The 17,459-nt window shown below is 40.7% G+C and overlaps 2 protein-coding genes across 3 annotated transcripts in view; one reads left to right on the top strand and one right to left on the bottom strand.

Moving 5' to 3' along the window:
* Positions 1–4,009: 4,009 nt before the first annotated feature.
* The window catches only part of LOC103147350 (ras-related protein Rab-7a), a 19,501-nt gene continuing 6,051 nt past the window's right edge, over positions 4,010–17,459 (top strand). Inside the window, exon 1 of the mRNA XM_007565641.2 lies at positions 4,010–4,023. The gene's annotated coding sequence lies outside the window, so the exon portion shown is untranslated. The remainder of the gene's footprint in view (positions 4,024–17,459) is intronic.
* gata1a (GATA binding protein 1a) overlaps positions 5,386–17,459 on the bottom strand; it is a 14,111-nt gene continuing 2,037 nt past the window's right edge. The window contains exons 1-7 of one of the 2 annotated variants that reach the window (XM_007565644.2): positions 13,559–13,685; positions 12,262–12,489; positions 10,891–11,117; positions 9,000–9,506; positions 7,627–7,772; positions 7,409–7,534; positions 5,386–6,038 (exon numbers count right to left, since the gene is read on the bottom strand). In XM_007565644.2, coding sequence (XP_007565706.1) covers positions 5,751–6,038; positions 7,409–7,534; positions 7,627–7,772; positions 9,000–9,506; positions 10,891–11,104 — 1,281 coding nt within the window. In that variant the 5' untranslated portion in view covers positions 11,105–11,117; positions 12,262–12,489; positions 13,559–13,685 and the 3' untranslated portion in view covers positions 5,386–5,750. Of the gene's footprint in view, positions 6,039–7,408; positions 7,535–7,626; positions 7,773–8,999; positions 9,507–10,890; positions 11,118–12,261; positions 12,490–13,558; positions 13,686–17,459 lie in introns of those variants that run through there. The other variant, XM_007565642.2, reaches the window with a different exon arrangement.

The following is a 17,459-nucleotide window of genomic DNA, read 5'->3' as shown; positions in this document are numbered from 1 at the left end:
GCACTGGACTGTTGCTTAGTGGTCCAAAGTTCTTTTTTTGTATGAAAGAAATATTTTGAATGTCATTCGGAAATCAAGGTACCAGAGTCTGGCGGAAGACTGGGGAGAAGGAAATGCCAAAATGCCAGAAGTCCAGTGTCAAGTACCCACAGTCAGTGATGGTCTGGGGAGCCATGTCAGCTGCTGGTGTTGGTCCACTGTGTTTTATCAAGGGCAGGGTCAATGCAGCAGCTATCAGGAGATTTTGGAGCACTTCATGCTTCCATCTGCTGAAAAGCTTTATGGAGATGAAGATTTCATTTTTCAGCATGACTTGGCACCTGCTCACAGTGCCAAAACCACTGACCATGGTATTTTTGTGCTCAGTTGGCCTGCCAACTCTCCTGACCTGAACCCCATAGATAATCTGTGGGATATTGTGAAGAGAATGTTGAGAGACGCAAGACCCAACACTCTGAATGAGCTTAAGGCCCATATCGAAGCATCCTGGGCCTCCATGACACATCAGCAGTGCCATGTCGCATTGAAGCAGTCATTTCTGATTCAGGATTCCTGACCAAGTATTGAGTGCATAACTTAAACATAATTATTTGAAAGTTGACTTTTTTGGTATTAAAACACTTTTCTTTTATTGGTCTGATGAAATATGCAAATTTTTTGAGACAGGGATTTTGAGTTTTCATGAGCTGTATGCCAAAATCACCAGTATTAAAACAATAAAAGACCTGAAATATTTCAGTTGTTGTGCAATGAATCTAAAATATATGACAGTTTAATTTTTATCATTACATTATGGAAAATAATGAACTTTATCACAATATGCTCAATATGCTAATTTTTTGAGAAGGACCTGTATATGTCATTGTGTAGATTTGGTTACAGTGAGATAAGTCAGCTTTCTGTTAATTTGACATAAACACACAGTAAATATAAATATGACAAGTTTAAAAGTGACTATTTGAGCTACAGTTGAGGTGTTTTTAACTCTGAATGTTTGGATGCAGCAGAGGGAATGCATGCCATACTTTCCAGATTTGTATTTGTAAATTTTAAAAATCAAGATTATTTTTTTCTTCCATTTTCTTTTCGTGTGCTTGTTTGTGTTGGAGAAACACCAAATAAGATACTTTGAATACAAGTTGTGAAAGAAATTAGTGGTTTGAATACTTTTACAAAGCGCCTGCTTTGACTTTGTGGTCCGTTGAGCTTCAGTTGTCGGGAGTAGTGTTGCACATGAGCCGCCAGAGGGCGCCAGCGCACCACGCGGTCTGAGCGCCACATTCTTTAAACGCTATCCCGCTGGTGTTTATCGAAATGCAATTTTTCACCATGAACCAACTTTTGTTTTACATCGTATTCTGTCGGAATTTATTAAAATTAATTCACACCTACAAAAAGCCAACTTAGAGTCACTGACAGCATATTTGGCTATCAATTGAAGTTTTATAGAAAACACAACTTTTAACCGAATAGTCACAGCCAGAATAAAGACATCTCTGCAGGTCCTCCCAGTCTGCTCTGGAAATTAAAGCGTCGTATACAGCAGCAGCAGGAGAGAGAAGCTTTTCGCCACTAACGGATGGTTCTGTGAGTGAACTGGAGCGGGCCTGTGGTTGCTAATCTATCCCTGTCATTTGCTGCCATTTCCCCAGAGCAGGGCCGACAGCTGCTGCAGATAAACAGCAGATAGAGACAGTTGAGGAAAGGATATAAATTATGGATGTGACTTTTTCTTCACATCTCGTCCCCTTCCCTCCCTCCCCCCTTTTCAGTTGTTTCCTTGTGATTTTTATTAGTATATTTTTTTCTTTTTTATCATTATCATTATTAACTGTGTAGTATATTTCCTGTAAGGTAGTCCTTCCAGGTGTCTATGCCTCAGGGTGGTTTTAGAGGAAACTATAAAAATAATCACGAGACTGACAAGGTTATCTAACTTTATGCAACATGATTCCTGTCTCCACGGAGAATGAAGGTTTGTAACGGTTGACTGGCATTTGCCAGCTCTGAAACAACAAACAAAAAAAAAGTTATTACAACTTTCTTGGCGAAGAGTGTGGTCTGTGTGTGTGTGTGTGTGTGTGCGTGTGTGTGTTTGTTTGTAATACCTTGTGGGGACCGTTCTGACACATACTACGTTGTGGGGACCCACTGCTCCTTGTGGGAACCGAAGCCTGGTCCCCAAGGGAAAACGCTGTTTTTGGGTCAGGGGTCAGATTTAGGACTAAGGTGTGAATTGAGTTTTGTTTAGGGTAAGGGTTAGGAATATGGTAAGGGTAAGGTAAGGTTTAGTCTGTAGAAATTAATGGAAGTCAATGGAAAGTCCCCATAAAGATTGCCACGCAATCACGTGTGGGTGTATGGGTGGATGGTGTTGCCAGATGTTCGCTGATCTGTGTTCAACAAGATGAAACCAAATGCATAAATGAAAGTATTATTTCTCCTTGACGCCTGCAGTGAGGCATGAAGCAAACGTTCAGCCACACAGATTATGAGAGCTGACAGAATCCAATCACACCAGATTTTGATCGGTTATAAAGAAAAAAAAAAGAAAAACCCCCACCAAACTTTTTGATAGCCATAGCCTTTTTTCACGGACAATTACCGCGATGTGTGTGTTTGTGTTTGTCACATATAAAGCAACCCAGAGAGGCCCTGGCCGACTAACTGACAGGGAGGATGAGAGTGGCGGAGCCGGCAGCAGGTGGATGCTCTGGGGTCTGTGGCCTCAGTGATAACTTATCAGTCATCTTACAGTCCTTACTGAGCAACCCCAGCCCTGCTACTCAGCATGTAAAAGAAAAAAACATACATCACACGTGCTTGCCTCAGTGCTGTGTTTATTACTAGCCTCTTTAAAAGGCGTTGTTAAATTCCATGTATTCGAAGGTTGTGGGATGTTTTCATGGCGATGTGAAACCATTTTTGTTTTTGTTTTCACTCCCACAAATGTCAGCCAGAAACTTTGCCTCAATACTCTAATCTAATCTTCTGAGACATGACCACAAGTGTGATCAACATGAAACAGCTTTATCTGCTTTATTGAGCAGAATTCCTCTATAGAAACAATCACAGTGTAGCCGTGGGTTTTTTCTTGTAAATAAATAAATAAATAAATCATTTTAATAAAATTGTATGTCTTTGGGACATAAAAAGAAAATAAGACTGCACTTATTAGTTAACATGCATTCTTGTATGTTCAAGGGAAAAAGTAATTAACATTTTAAGAGGACAGGGATGCACAGGGTGTCAATGCATCCTTGAAAAGTTTCTAATTTATGTTTCTAAAATTAAGACCTTAAAATGTCTTGAATTCGTGACCAAAAAAAAAGAGTTGGCCTTAAAAACATTAATCACAGATCTTAAATTTTATCACTGCAGACCTGAGATGTATTCTTTTTTCTTGTGTGTCTTTTCTGTCAGGCAAAAGTTTCAGATACCTGCGGACACCTTAATCATATTACTGAGGTGGTTTAAGCCATAGACATAAATATGCATATATGGTTGAAACTACCGCTAACTTGTCGCTAATATAACAAGGATGAAAAAAGTCTATCTAGGTAGCTTTTTTGTCTAAGTACATATTCATCGTAAATTGTCTGGAAAACGTTTAGTTTCATAACTTTTGTTGCCAACTTTTGTTTTTCGTTAAAAAAAACTGTTATGTTTGACACTGTGGGGTTTATGTCTGTAGAGTCAGAAACACAAAGCTGCTACCAATAGCCCAGAGATTTCAGTTTTTGCTGTCTGATTATAAAACAGCAGGATCCTCTAGCCATCCTCTATAGTTTTTAGGTCTTAAATTTGATTCAAGGTTGCATTAAAAAGTCTTGAAATTAACTTGTTGAAACCTGTAGATTTTTTGGGTGCATCCAACGCATTTGAATAAGTGACACAGGCCCAAATTAAAACTTTGTCAGAGCAACATTCTAGTAGACAGCTGATGGGTCAGGACTCAAAACCATCATTCACTTTGACAAAACCTTCTGTTCCATGGAAAGAAAAGCAACTCCACATCATCCAGTCTGACTGAAGTCTGCATAAAATTTATTCTACAACACGTTTTGGATTTTATTTGTGATAAAGTGGAAAGAAAACATGCAACTTACTTTCCTTTCTCCTTCACAATTATACATCCCTTTATTTTAGCCTATCACAAGTAAAAAAAAAATTAATAGGTTCAGGTTTGTGGCTGTATAAAAATGTATAAAGTTGTTCAAGGGGGAGTAGTCAGGTTGATCTGGAAAACATCACATTTAGAGTGTCAGGTGTCAGAGTCCCTGGGGGAGCAAAAATGACTTAACATTAGTTATCAAAACAATCCTGAAAAAATGTTTGCTGTGAAGTTCAAAAGGTCACATCCAGGGTCGGATTTACAAGGACAAGGCCCCCTGGGCTGGAGCCAGTTTTGGTGCCTCATCTACTTGAGAAAAAATCTCCTATTATTTCAAATTATAATACAAGGTAGTCCTATACATGACTTGATACATGTTGTTCTTAAAGAATGACAATAGCTTCTCAATTTTCAAATACTTGAGTATTGTTTATTTTCATAAAATTCCCAACATTTTAATGCAATTTAATTGATATGGTCCAATACATTTTGTATAAAGTACAATGAAAAACATGTATTCACTGAAAAAAAAAAGAGAGGGAAAAAAAAGTCTTGGGCCACCCTCCAAAAAATTGGGTCCCTGGGTTACCACGTCTTTAAGGCCTTTCTTCGGGGAATTTGAAGGTTTTTCCCCCCCAGAAGTCAGAAAACAACAAACAGCTGAAGACAGATGTGTTAATTTGGTCTACACAGCAAGAATGTGCTGATATTTGCTTACTTGCTAAGTGTGTGAAAATCAGAATGAGAAAGAAAGAAGTAGAAAATCCCTGGACTGGAACGCTGACACAGCGTGACTCAAGAATATCCTGGTTATTTCAATAAAATGCTTTCATTACTCAGCACTTTCAGCTTGATACAATAATATTACCTCTTATTACCAAAGTGTCTGATCTTTGGATACTAGCAGGGCAAATAAAAATGGACACGTTACTGAACATAAAAACATGGCATTCAATGCGTGTCAGTAAGACAGACGCCCAGTTGTTCCTCAACGGGCAAAAATTGGCAGAAGCATCAAACCAGGTGTAAGTGTTGCACTTTAGTTGAGTGTTTGTCACTTCTGCGGAAAAGGTGGGTGTGGGGCAGAGAGTATTTGCATAGCGACTTTGTACAATTACACTTTCAAAGTGCATCAGTGGCCTCACAAAGGCACCACTATGTCTGCGTGGAGGAGGACAATACCTGCACACAGGAGGCAACACTTTGGTCAGGCCACAGAGCTGCTGCAGATTCAAATGACCTAAAACAAAACCACTTGCCAGTCAAGCTTATAAAGTCAAACATTTTATTCTTCTCTCTGCAGCTTTGGTGCGGTTAGATCATGTATGCAAATACATAACAGAGAGCAGTGAACATTAAAACTCCTGAGTAACTTCACATTATCTAACCCAAAGCAGACGCCAGCAGTAAATCAGACGCTTGTTTTGTAGTTACAAAAGGAGCAAATCTGTCATCAGTGTGTTTACATGTGCAGCAACCTCCGTTGAGTGATTTTTATCTGGCGTTGCACGCCAAAATATGACAACAAATGCAATAAAAAAAAAAATAGTGGAAAAAATAATAAAAACAAATCATCATTTATGTACTAATCTTACGCTAGACGAAGGAGAAAGCGCGCGCTGCATCTTCTGCAGGGTCACACCAGAGTGGGCACCATGCCAGAGTTGAGGTGGTGCGCGTAGGGCAGGCCGGCGGAGGGGTGCAGCGGGGTCGGGGTGGGAAGGAGGTGCGGCGTGTGGCTGTAGGTCAGCAGAGTCCCAGGGCTGAGGGAAAAGGGCCCACCGTTGTCGTCCAGGGGAGGGGGCTGGACCACGTCTGAGTACGGCTCCAACATGGAGGCCTTCTTGCTCTTCTTGTTCTTGTTGGAGACTTTCCGGTTCCGGGTCTGGATGCCTTCCTTCTTCATGGTGAGCGGTCGGTTGACCTGGGGAGTAGACGAGAGGAGTTATGGCACAAATGTCCCCCACCAGGATTCTGCGTTGGGTTGGAAATGTTGCTTTGACATCATGTGGGGCCTCAACAGGGCCGGCTCGAGTCTTTCTGGGGCCCTAAGAAGATTTTTATTTGGAGGCCCCTTGTGCCAACATCTCAACACCAGATGCTTCATCATTCCTACGCTACACTATGTGTGTGACCTATCTTTAGCGTCATTTGTAATTAACTTACGTCATGCTCATGTTATTAAAGTTATTGCCTTAATTAACTGATTTAATTTGAATTTTGAAATGGAGAGTGATAAAGTGTGGCAGTAAGGTTGGACAATATTGCTGAGAAACGTATCACAATATTAGCATTCCATATGAGCCGATATTGATATTTATTGATTAGGTTTTTGTTTTAAATATCTGAAATACGTGACTTTTCCTTTTATCCACACTTTAGCAGAAATTTTTATTTTAAAAATTGCTGCTGCACAAGTTACTCAACAGGTTGTTGCTAGGTAACCAAGGAGAGAGCCACTCATAGCTGGTTGAGTGGCTCAACTAGCTATGGCTCTCATAGCTGGCTTAGCTAGCCATGAGAGATTGAGTGGCTACAGCCTTTCCTCTGCCTACATCCCCCAGAATGCTATGCGGTTCTGGATCTGAATTCAGTAAAATTATTGAATTCTATCAGACGTATGATCTACTGATATTGATCATGTCCATTGCAATTATTAATTTATTGCAAAGGCTTATGCGACATATCAACAATTTACAGTAACAGTGAACTTACAGTAAACAATTCAACAAGTTTTTTATCTTGTTTTTTTATGTGTTTTGCACTGCAAAAACACAAAGTCTTACCAAGTATTTTTGTCTAGTTTCTAGTGCAAATATCTTAGTATACTTAAGAAAGGACAAAACTAGCTTACAAGTAACATTTCAGGAGCTTGCTTAAGTCAATAATTCCTTAATATTCATGAAAAAAATATGAGTTCCTTTGGCAGATTATTTCACTTAACGAGACAATTTTCCATGTGATAATTAAAATACTCTGCAAATAAAATAAGTAATTTTTCATCCATATTAAGGAACAAGCTTCTACACCTTTCAGAAAAGTTACTTGTCAGTTAGTTTTGCCTGATCTCAAGTCACTCAAAACTAAACAAAAATACTCGGTAAGATTTAGGTTTTTTTTTTTTTTTTTTTTGCAGTGTGTGCAATTTATCACAACAAAATTGAAAGAAATAATCTTCACAATATCTTCTTATATAAAAATAAACAGTTGCCATTAAAAAAATAATAAAACTGATGTAATGGCCCAAAGCAGCAGCATAACTCGCTTCTGCCTTGGGCCGGCTCTGGGCCTCACATTGTGCAGTTTGAAGTAGAGTCCGCAGGCGTTGCACACAGGCTCCCCGCTGGCGTTGCGCCTCCACAGCGTCGTCGTGCTGGTGTGACAGTTGGCGCACACGGTACCCGCGCGCTTGCTCACGATCTGAAACACCCGCGAGAAAAAAAACAACACGACAATTAAGGTTTGCGCAGCAGCAGGCGTGCTTAGCATCTCCGAGAAGGAGCGAGTCCCACCAGTCTCTTCTTGGGCCGGATCAGAGGTCGGTTCTGGCCGTTCATCTTGTGGTACAGTCCGCAGGCGTTGCACAGGTAGTGTCCGGTACCGTCCCGGCGCCACAGGGGCGTCGCGGTGGCTCCGCAATTTACACACTCTCGGGCCTCTGTTAAAAAGGAACAAAATGTGTGTAAAAAAATAAATAAATGCGTTGATAGAAACTTAATTGCAAGTTTTGGCAACTTCCAGTCAAGATAAGTTGCCTTCCTGCAGCTGCTTTGATGAGTCTTCGTGAAATGGAAACGACTTCCAACATTTCTGTTCATTGAGTTTTCCTGAAACCTCTTTTTGTCTATCAGTATAAATCGGTTTGCTATACTGTAATTAGCATTGTGTAGAAAATCCTGCACGAGGCGGCTAACGGGGCAAAGGTTACAGCCTGGAGACTAAAACCTCCATCCTGCTGTTCCTACAGCTTCGGTCTTTTTATTGACAGCCCGAAGAAAGTGTCAGAGTGATTTGAGTTTATTAAGGCTCCTATCTCTCATTCACACTTCCCCATCAACTTGATGCAATCACCTTGGCGTCAGTAAGTAAATAGCTTCTTTTTTTTTTATTACCAAATGGTAAGTTTACTATCCTAACTAGGATCGAGTTAGAAAATGTTTAAGTGAATTTGAATCCTTCTGTATGACTGAATTGGATAGGTATATGTTTTTTATAACTGAATATGAATTAGATCTGTTTGTCTTTTAAAATTCTTTTAGATGACATTTGTTAGAAATTTGCACCACACAAATAAACTGAATTAAATTGTTGCTGTGCAATGTCAAGTCAGCTGGCTGTAAGGAGGTGTTTGTTGTGCTACTGACAAAAAAAAAAGACAAGGCTGTTTACAAAATATCTCCAGTTGCAAACCTTCCCCCCCTGATTTATATATATGTGTTTAAATTTGTGTATTAAAATCATATTAAAAATAATGAATTAACATTGTTTTAACTGAAATAACTATTTTCTTCAAAAATCTAAAATAATTGTTGTCTTTCATTGAGTTTAACATTCTGTTTCAAATTTTGGTATAAATATAAAGCTGTGATATTTTTACTCAAGGAAGTTTTTATACCAATCCAACAGTGGTGTTCCTAAGAGGTGGCCAAGAGGGGGGCAGCAACCCGGAGAAAATTGACAACCGCTAAGCAGGTATTAAACATACTTACTTCAATAAACTCACTATTCTGTGCTAAACTTTTTCATTTTATTGGTTTGATGCAATATTTTACCTTTAAATGTCGCATTTTCATTAAGTGAAAGGGAGAAATCATCAAAATTAACAGAAACTTAGGCTTACAAACAATATATACATATGTAGTCAGTTTTTTGTGCCGAGTCTCACCTGGAGTGGTCGGCCTTAGCTTGTTGCGGAGCTTCGGGGAGTAGGACGGGCTGATCCAGGCTCCGGCGCTGGAGTATAGGGCTGGCGAGCTGTAGTCCTGCGGCCCGCTCATGTACGAGCTGTAGGGGCTCAGCATGTGGGGGTGCGAATGGGACGAGGGGGTGTACATGCTCCCGGCGGCGGGGGTCAGGTTGAGGAAGTTGCTGCTGGCTCCCGAGCCGCCCAGGGGGCTGAGACGCTCCGCTTTGAGGGCCTCCTGGAGCCGGGGGCTCTCCCTGCCCTCTCTTCCCGGGGAAGGGTACGCATCCCTGGAGGCGGTGAAGGAGGAGGCCATCCCGGGGGAGTAGAGGGAGGTCGGGGTGTGTGAGTGCAGCGGCGTCTTGGTGAGTTGGCTGCCGCTCCAGGTGGAGGCCGCGGGGCTGTAGGGCGAGCTCAGCGGGTGGCTCGGGGGCCCGTCCAGGAGCTGGAGGTTACTGAGGAGGCCTGGGGAGGTGTACACCTGCCGGACTTTAGACCACACAGAGAAACAGCAATGAAATCATCAAGTCTGGGTTTCAGATCAGCGGCCTGTTAAAAGAGTTCATGCGAGAGCAAATTGTGAATTAGATTTTACTGAAAAAGAATCGAGCTCCAGCTTAAAAAAAAAAATTGTTCATTTGTTACAATTAATCAAATTAAGTTTGTCAAACTTACTTTATTTACATTTAACATGACAACATAATAAACTTAATATATTTACTTAAGTTGATTACTTGTAACAAATGAACTAAATTTCTTTTGAGTTGAATCTCCTGTTTTGTTTTTTCAGATGGATTGGTATTTTAGGATGAGGATTTCATTTACAAATTTACATCTCAAAGGAAAAATATTAACCCAAAATGTTTTTTTTCTTTCATCAGCCATATTTTTTTATATCATGGTAAATAGGAGAGAAAACACAAAGGGACTGTTTACTCCAAAACAGACTTGAACACTCATTTACTTGGCTTAACACAGCGAGACTTTTAAAGGAACTTCTTATTTTTTTGTTGCTAGGAATAGATTAAAATATTTTAATAACCCAAAAAATAAGAATGTCAGGCTCGAAAGATTTAGTAAACTGAACATATTTCTTTGGCAACACTTTATTTGACTGACATTAAACTGTCATGAACATGACATGAAGTCTTGATGAATGTGAATGAATGTCGTTATGAGTAATTCGGTAAACAGTGACACGTTTAGTGCAACTTTGCATTAAAAGTGTCGCTACTTACTGAATAATAATATTATTCAGTAAATGTCATTATTATACACTGAATAATGATTAATCTTATAATTCAGTGAATTATATTAATCTACTGAAAGAATGTTTAGTATTAATTTACTAAATTAAATTATTATTTAATCCAGTAAATTAAACATTAATTTGCTGAATTAAATCCTATTCAGTAAATATTAATATACTGAATTCAATTAATGTTAAACGATATAAATTAAGTTAATATTAACTTCAGTAGATTAACTAAATATCAAACAATGCAGGAATGCAACCTGTATTGTTCAATGCAAAAACCATTTTGTTTTTGTGTTGAACAAAAAAGTGTAAAGCAACTTCTTTGCATTAAAAAGTTGCCATTTTTAAAGTGTCATTCTTTACCAAATGACACTTGACCTCTGTCATGAACATCCATGAAGACTCCAGGTTTATGTCTTATTCACGTCCCTCCCGATAAATGTTAGCATTTCTTTAATATAGACAAATGTCTGAGACGTTTTCTTCACTTTATGTAATTTATTGCTGGGTAAGTAAAAAGCACCTATACCAAAATTATTTTTTGTATTTGCCCGTGGGGCAAACTGTTTGGACACCCCCTGGTTCAGAGGATGGAGAGGGATCGCTGGTGCTCACCGGAGCTGTGTCTGTAGCTGGACGCCGCTCGGCTGTGGCTCGGGTTGGGGAAGAACAAGGACAGCCCGGCGTAATCGGCGTCTGGGGCTGAGAAGAAGGCCTCTCCTTCTTCCCCGGTGGTCAACAGGCTCGGGTCGGAGGGGAAGCCGGCGAGGGGGTCGGAGCTGAGCAGGGTGGGAGATGCCCAGTGGGACTGGTCTGACGAATCCTCCATGATCACTTTCACCCTGAAATAAAAGCACAGATCCATCACTCGTCCCAACACGCCGCTCTGCCAGCGCAGGCGACTCTGATCGAGGCAGATAAGGCGTCATCACCGGGCCCCGACGTTCGCTAACACAACAAACAAGTGCAACTTGAAGTTATCAGGGACGAGATCTCTCGACAGCAGGCTTTTTCAAACTTCCTTTTCTAGGATCCTCATTTGACTGTGGCTGAAAGTAACAACTAAAAATAACCGGCACTTTAAAAGTAGTGATGAAGCCAGTGACCGAACGGTTACTAGGTGGCCTTAAAACATAATAGGTGTGCCGGTTGGAGGTAGGCTGAAGAAATGCCCGAGGGGATGAAAAACGAAAAACACAGAAAAAAAAGGTTCTGTTTCTTTCTTCTTCTTTTCATAAACAGAACACCTTAGAGAATGACAGAAAATCTTCCCAAAAACATTTATCTTCAAGAATATAAAAAAGTGGTTAAAGTAAGAAATATCAGAGTCGTGGTAAAAGTCAAGTGTCAATCTCGCTTAGGATCTTTACAGGAAAGAGAAGAGGGAAGAGAAGTGGCTGATAGCAAGAGATAAAGTCTGAGAAAATCTGATACGGCCCTGTTATTATAATCCTGACTGTGTCCATCTGCGATGATAAAGTCAGAAACATGCAGGTCGAAAAGAAAAATCTGATCTGATTAATAGAAATCTGAAAGCAAAAGTGTGAAGACATCTCAAGGTCAAAAGCAGGAAGAAGTTTCACATGAATACATTTAAACTTCATAATTGCAAACACACAACTCATCCTAAACTGAGCAGTAAGTGCTTAAAATGTTTTTTTTTTCTTTTTTTGGTTGTTTTGATCAAATTATTTGAGCTATTTTTCCTAACTTGATTTAGAACCAATATGGAGGAAAACATTTTTTTTAAATCTATAAAGTATATTGCTTTAATTAAGTGGAAACGCCAATACTTACAGTTTCATTAAAAAGTTTCTGCCTCAAAATAAACTTTAACTGTGATGCCAAAAGTGGCCAATCAGAAACGGCCGAATTTTTTAAATATTTCTTTTAATAATAATAATAATAATAATAAAAAAGAGCAAAACAATTAACGAGAGACAACTCAAGAACATCAGTCCAACATGAGATGAAATGGTCACCTACCAGAGTGGATGCTCGCAGAATTTTTACAACCCAGTGGAAAGAGGTCCAGTTCAAGTCGACTGTCTGACTGACTGACTGACTGACTGTCTCGCCGCAGGCTGATGGCTACAAGAGCAACTTCTTCAACCAGCAGCAAAGTTTAGGGCTTGCAAGACAGTCCGTGGGAGGGGTTGGAGACAACTTTTTTTTTTTGACAAGACACACCTCTCTGGTCCACAGAGAAAGAGCCTGCAAGATGGCAGATGTTGCATATTTACAGCTATGACAGAGAGAGATAGAGAGAGAGAGAAAAAAATCACATTTGACCGTGTCATTTATTTACGAAATACAAATATCGCCGGTGGGTTTGTGGCCCTGGAAGGCCGTTTTAAATCTTAGTTCCTCTGCTCTTCCTTTATGTCCCTGCGCGCTGCTTGCGTCGCATTGATAACGGCCGTGTATCTCGGATGATTTCCACCACGAATAAAAAAAAAGCGCCAAACCACGGCTGTTATCAAGCCGCTCCAGGTGATGGACGGAAACGCAGGATGAGACGGGGTTTATTTAGGTGTGGGACTCAGACGCGTCGAGGAGCAGGCCATCTCCAGGGCCCTTCAGGGAGCACATGCGCCATGGAGAGGCCCTCCTTTTCTTCTCTTGTCCTTTTTAGTGTCTGTTGATGAAATGTGCATACGGCCCCAGATAAGAGCGAGCCCACATGGAAAAAGAGCTTGAGAGGCATTTGAACAAAGCGGAGGGAAAAATGCAAAGACGCAATTTCTTTGTGGTCCGGCAAAGCTTGGAGTGGAAGCGCAGTAATGCAAATCGGGTAAAGAGCAGCAATCATACAGGAGAGATATGGTCTGGACACGGCCTGGCGGCGCACAAGCCCGACACTGTGCCTGGTCATTTGGTAGTCAAAACAGCTCCCCAAATTTCCTCTCTCTTTGTTCATTTACAGTTTTCAGGGAAATCAGGGGAGAAAAACAGTTAGGCAGAAATGAGATGAAGGCTGATCTTTTTCCCAGCCTTTTAAGAAACCACAGCGGTTATGGAGGATTGATTCCTGATAACCTGCATCAGTTAGCAGGTGCAAATCGAAACATGGGGTCCTGGCAGCTGCGGGGTGAAAAAGTGTTTAATTAGCTCAGCCATCTCTGTGAATTTTCCATTCCTGGGAACAATTGTTCAAGTAGGAAACGCTCGCCATGAAGCCAACAGAAATAAACGGAGGAGAATAGCAAAGGTCGGCGAGGTCAACCTTGGCAGACTTTTTATGAAACGGATGATCGGCAAACTGGAACTGGGCCGACTTTACCTTTTAAACAGGACGCTCAGGTGAAGTACTTGCTTTTTTTGTGGAAGCCTTGATTGGATTTAATAGAGTTGGAACCTAAATGTTTATTCATTTTACTAGCAAAGTAAAAATATCGCCAACATAAAGCGAGGCGTAACGCCAAAGTAAAAGTACAACAGCTGGTTGTACTTGTCCAAAGTCGGTCCTAGAAGGCCGGCATCCTGCATGTTTAAGTTCTCTCTCTGTTTTAACACACCTGGATCCAATGATTGCTCGTTAGAAGGCCTAACAAGAACATTGACATGCTGAAAAGGTTGTTACTACCACCAGGGAGAGAACTAAAACATGCAGGATGCCGGCCCTTGAGGACTGAATTTGGGCACCCCTGTTATAAGGGGTGCCCTTTTTACTGCTAGAAAAAGTTGGTTTTAACCATTTGCAAGGTAAATACACAGGTAATTACTGTGACGTAGAGCTATTAAGCCACAGAGAATATACAGACTAAAAGACTAGTTGATCAGGAAACCAGCATTTATGTATAGGGCCTGTTTGGATAAGAATTGACCTGAAAAATGAGCACAAAATGGATGGCGCACAGGTTACTGATGACCCCACGGTAACATGGAAAAGAACCTGATAAAAGAGCCTGTACATATGTGATTTGGGTCAAAAATGTCACCTAATGCAAGACGGTGGCTAATTTGTCTTACATTGGGTGAGACAATGTAAAGCAATCCTGGAAAAATCATAATATCATTGGACAGTCCCTATCCTTAATCCAGGATCTGTTTCAGAGCTTTGTAAGGACAGACTTCTAGACATTGTCAAAAACTTTGAGCAGTTGTCATCAGGCAAATTACACCGCATCATCAAATGCTGAAACTGTTCCCCAGCTTTCTGCCTTTGTCTGTTTGACACTTTATCACTGTGTGGTTTCTGTTGTCCAGCTAGTTAATGATTTTTGAGCATTTATGTCACAGGTCCTGCATGTGCTGCCCACAAAGGGTCGCCAGCTGGTGTTGCTCATGAGGTTTGTATTTAGTCAACCAAACAGGAAGCCTATTGGAAGCTAATTCAAATCCATATGGCCTCGATATACACATGTTTTATGTGTAAGGAGCGCAATAAAGATTATGAAGAATAAGAACCCAAGTCTGGTACCTTCTCATGTAAGAATAACATTAAATCCAACTTTATTCTGTTTCACTTAAAAAAGAGAAAGAAAACATTAAGAAATGCAAACTGCTGCGCTCAGTCACAAGCTAACTGTTAGCAATGCAGGCTAATAACAGACTCTGTTGCATTTCCTGTATTTAACCCTAAACAAACAAAATCAATCAAAGGTTTTACAGTACTGACTGTGTGACATAACAAAAGAGATACAACCGGCATGAGGGCTAAATAATCATTTATTGTAGCAGCTATCGCTAGCTTAAACACGTGGTGAAATCTCAGCCTTCCTGTTTATTCATCCATCTTAGAACTTGCAGTAGAGAATATTTTAAGAGCCCAAAGTCTAAACTGAAGAACCAAAAGCAAATGCTGATAGGTATTCATATTACCACTGATGCAGGAACACAATCGTTGAGGGGTAAATAATTTATTGCAGCAGCTATGATCGCTGGTGAGAAATCTCAGACCTTCCTGTTTATTTGTCTAACTTGTAACTAGAAAATGTTGACTTTTGAGCAGAAATGGAACCTGTAGTTAAGCTACATCCTTCAACTACAACACAGTAGAACAGTTTTATTTTCCTCCTTTATTTTTATCTGAGGAAAATGAAAGAAACCAAAACAGTCTAAGTCTTTTAGACTTTTTTGCCTGAAAGACTTAAAAAGTTGGCACTTTTTAAACATTTCCACTTGAAAGATGTTAAACATGGGAGGATGAGAACTTTCTTAATTGCCTGCGTGCTTGCCTAATCGAGATGTTGCTTGTCCAGATTATTCAAATTATTGTCCAAAATTAGCATTTTCAGAGCTTGCAGGTAGGATGAGATGCATGCTGGGTAGGCTCGATAGGCAAAGTGTCTTCTATAGAAGTCTTCCTTATTTACCGACTCGATTTGGTCTGCTTTCCCACTAAGGACCGCTGTGTCAAGATGAAATGGGACTGAGCCGAGCTGCTTCTCTGAGCACATCGGCTTACGTGGCTGTTATGAGGAGGAGTGACGGCGCTGAAGTCTGCGCCGCAAGCGTGGACAGCTGGGCAGGGACGCGGCGGCCTGCGACGCCCTGATAAGCACTTATCAAGATGAACAGAGGAGGAGGCCGGGAATTACAAGCAGCGCAGCCGCAGGCCCACAGGACCCTGCAGCCTCGGCCTGGTCGTGCTGTGCAAGTCGGACTCACAGTGAGAGTGGCACATGTGCAGCGTGGCCCATCAGATGTCAGTGTTTCCTGCTTGCACTCTGAAGTGACACTATAGTGTGAAGTACAGGACAGTTGGAGGGGGGAGCTGTTTGAGCCGGTCGTAACCCGGATGGCGTCTTGTGTCACCACTGGACTTTGATGGCAGCCTTCAAATTCCCAAGAAACGGGCTTCTGTGAAGGCGGTGGTCTTATCTCTTTGGTGCAGAGCTGCAGCAGCAATGCTATACCCAGGAGAGCTCCCTCTCTCTCTGTTTCTCTCTCTCTCTCTCTTTTTCTCTCTCCCTCTCTCTCACACACACACACACACACCCACTCACTAACACACAAAAACTGTCCTCACCATCACCAAACACTTTCAGAGATGAGTTGCCTCCTCCATGCTGATCTTGGCATGTGAGGTGACGTTTTTAGCAGCAGAGGAGCGTGAAAGTGTTGCTCTGACTAATAAAGTTAGCTTGTCACTTAGCTATCGTAACTCTTTCCACTGTTGAGTTCATGTAATCTCACCATACACAGATGTGTAAAGTGAAACTATTACCACTTGTAGCTTTTCCCCCCTAAATGTTCATGTTGTTTGGAGTTAGTTTTTGTTCCTGTAAAGATCTCGTGAGCATTGTTGTTGTTGTTGTTGCACAGATGCTGATAAAATGTTGTTTTTTTTCCTCTTTGCTTTGGGTTATTATGGAGTTGCCTTGCTAAAGTATTTATGCCTGTTTAACTTCTTTTTTTTTAATGTCACATTGTAGTCACAAACCTCTATTTCTTTGAGATTTTCTGTCATAGAGCAGCATAAAGTCAGATGGGCTCCTGTAGATGACAGTGTGAATCTCATAGACCAGTGATACTGTAGTCATTTAGAAGGCTGGGTTTTCCAAATAAGATGATTTCAGTTTTGCTTTCGTTCAGATTATTAGGCATATTTGAACATCTGTGAGGCACATCTGTAGGGGCTGAAGAGCAGTGTGGCTAGAATAGATAAATACATTTGGATAACATCCGCAAAGCAGTGAAAGGCGGTGTTATGTTGCATAAGTGTTGTGTTAAGAGTGGAAAAGAAGTGGAACTAGAATGAATCAATGAGGAACCCTGAGGTCCAGATGGGACATTACTGAACTGTGGGTCAGTTAGCTGCCCAGAGCTTATGAGACTGCTTGAAACACTAAATCTGACTCAAACTTTTCCACAACCTCCTCCATGGTTTCCAAATTGTTTGTTGTCTAATGTTCACTAACAAACCTATGAGGCTTTCACAGAACGGCTGCATTTATTTACACAGTGATTGAATTAGCACAGACGGACATCATTTACCATTTTGGAGGTTCTAAAGATACTGGGTTGCACTGAATTTTATTTAGGGGTATCAAAGTAAAGGTGGATGAACAGAAGTGGACATTATATATTTTCTCATTTTATTTAGATAACCATTTTTCTTCCCTGTATGTAGTCCTTTGTGTTGTCACAAAATTACAAAATCACATGTTGAAATGAAGTAAATTTAACTAAAGAGCAGGACGTTATTTTAGTTACATTTACAACAGAAATACTCTAAT

Source organism: Poecilia formosa, unplaced genomic scaffold, assembly GCF_000485575.1.
Source record: "Poecilia formosa unplaced genomic scaffold, Poecilia_formosa-5.1.2 Scaffold181, whole genome shotgun sequence".
Taxonomy (NCBI): Eukaryota; Metazoa; Chordata; class Actinopteri; order Cyprinodontiformes; family Poeciliidae; genus Poecilia; species Poecilia formosa.
This window is presented reverse-complemented; position numbering and strand designations above follow the sequence as displayed.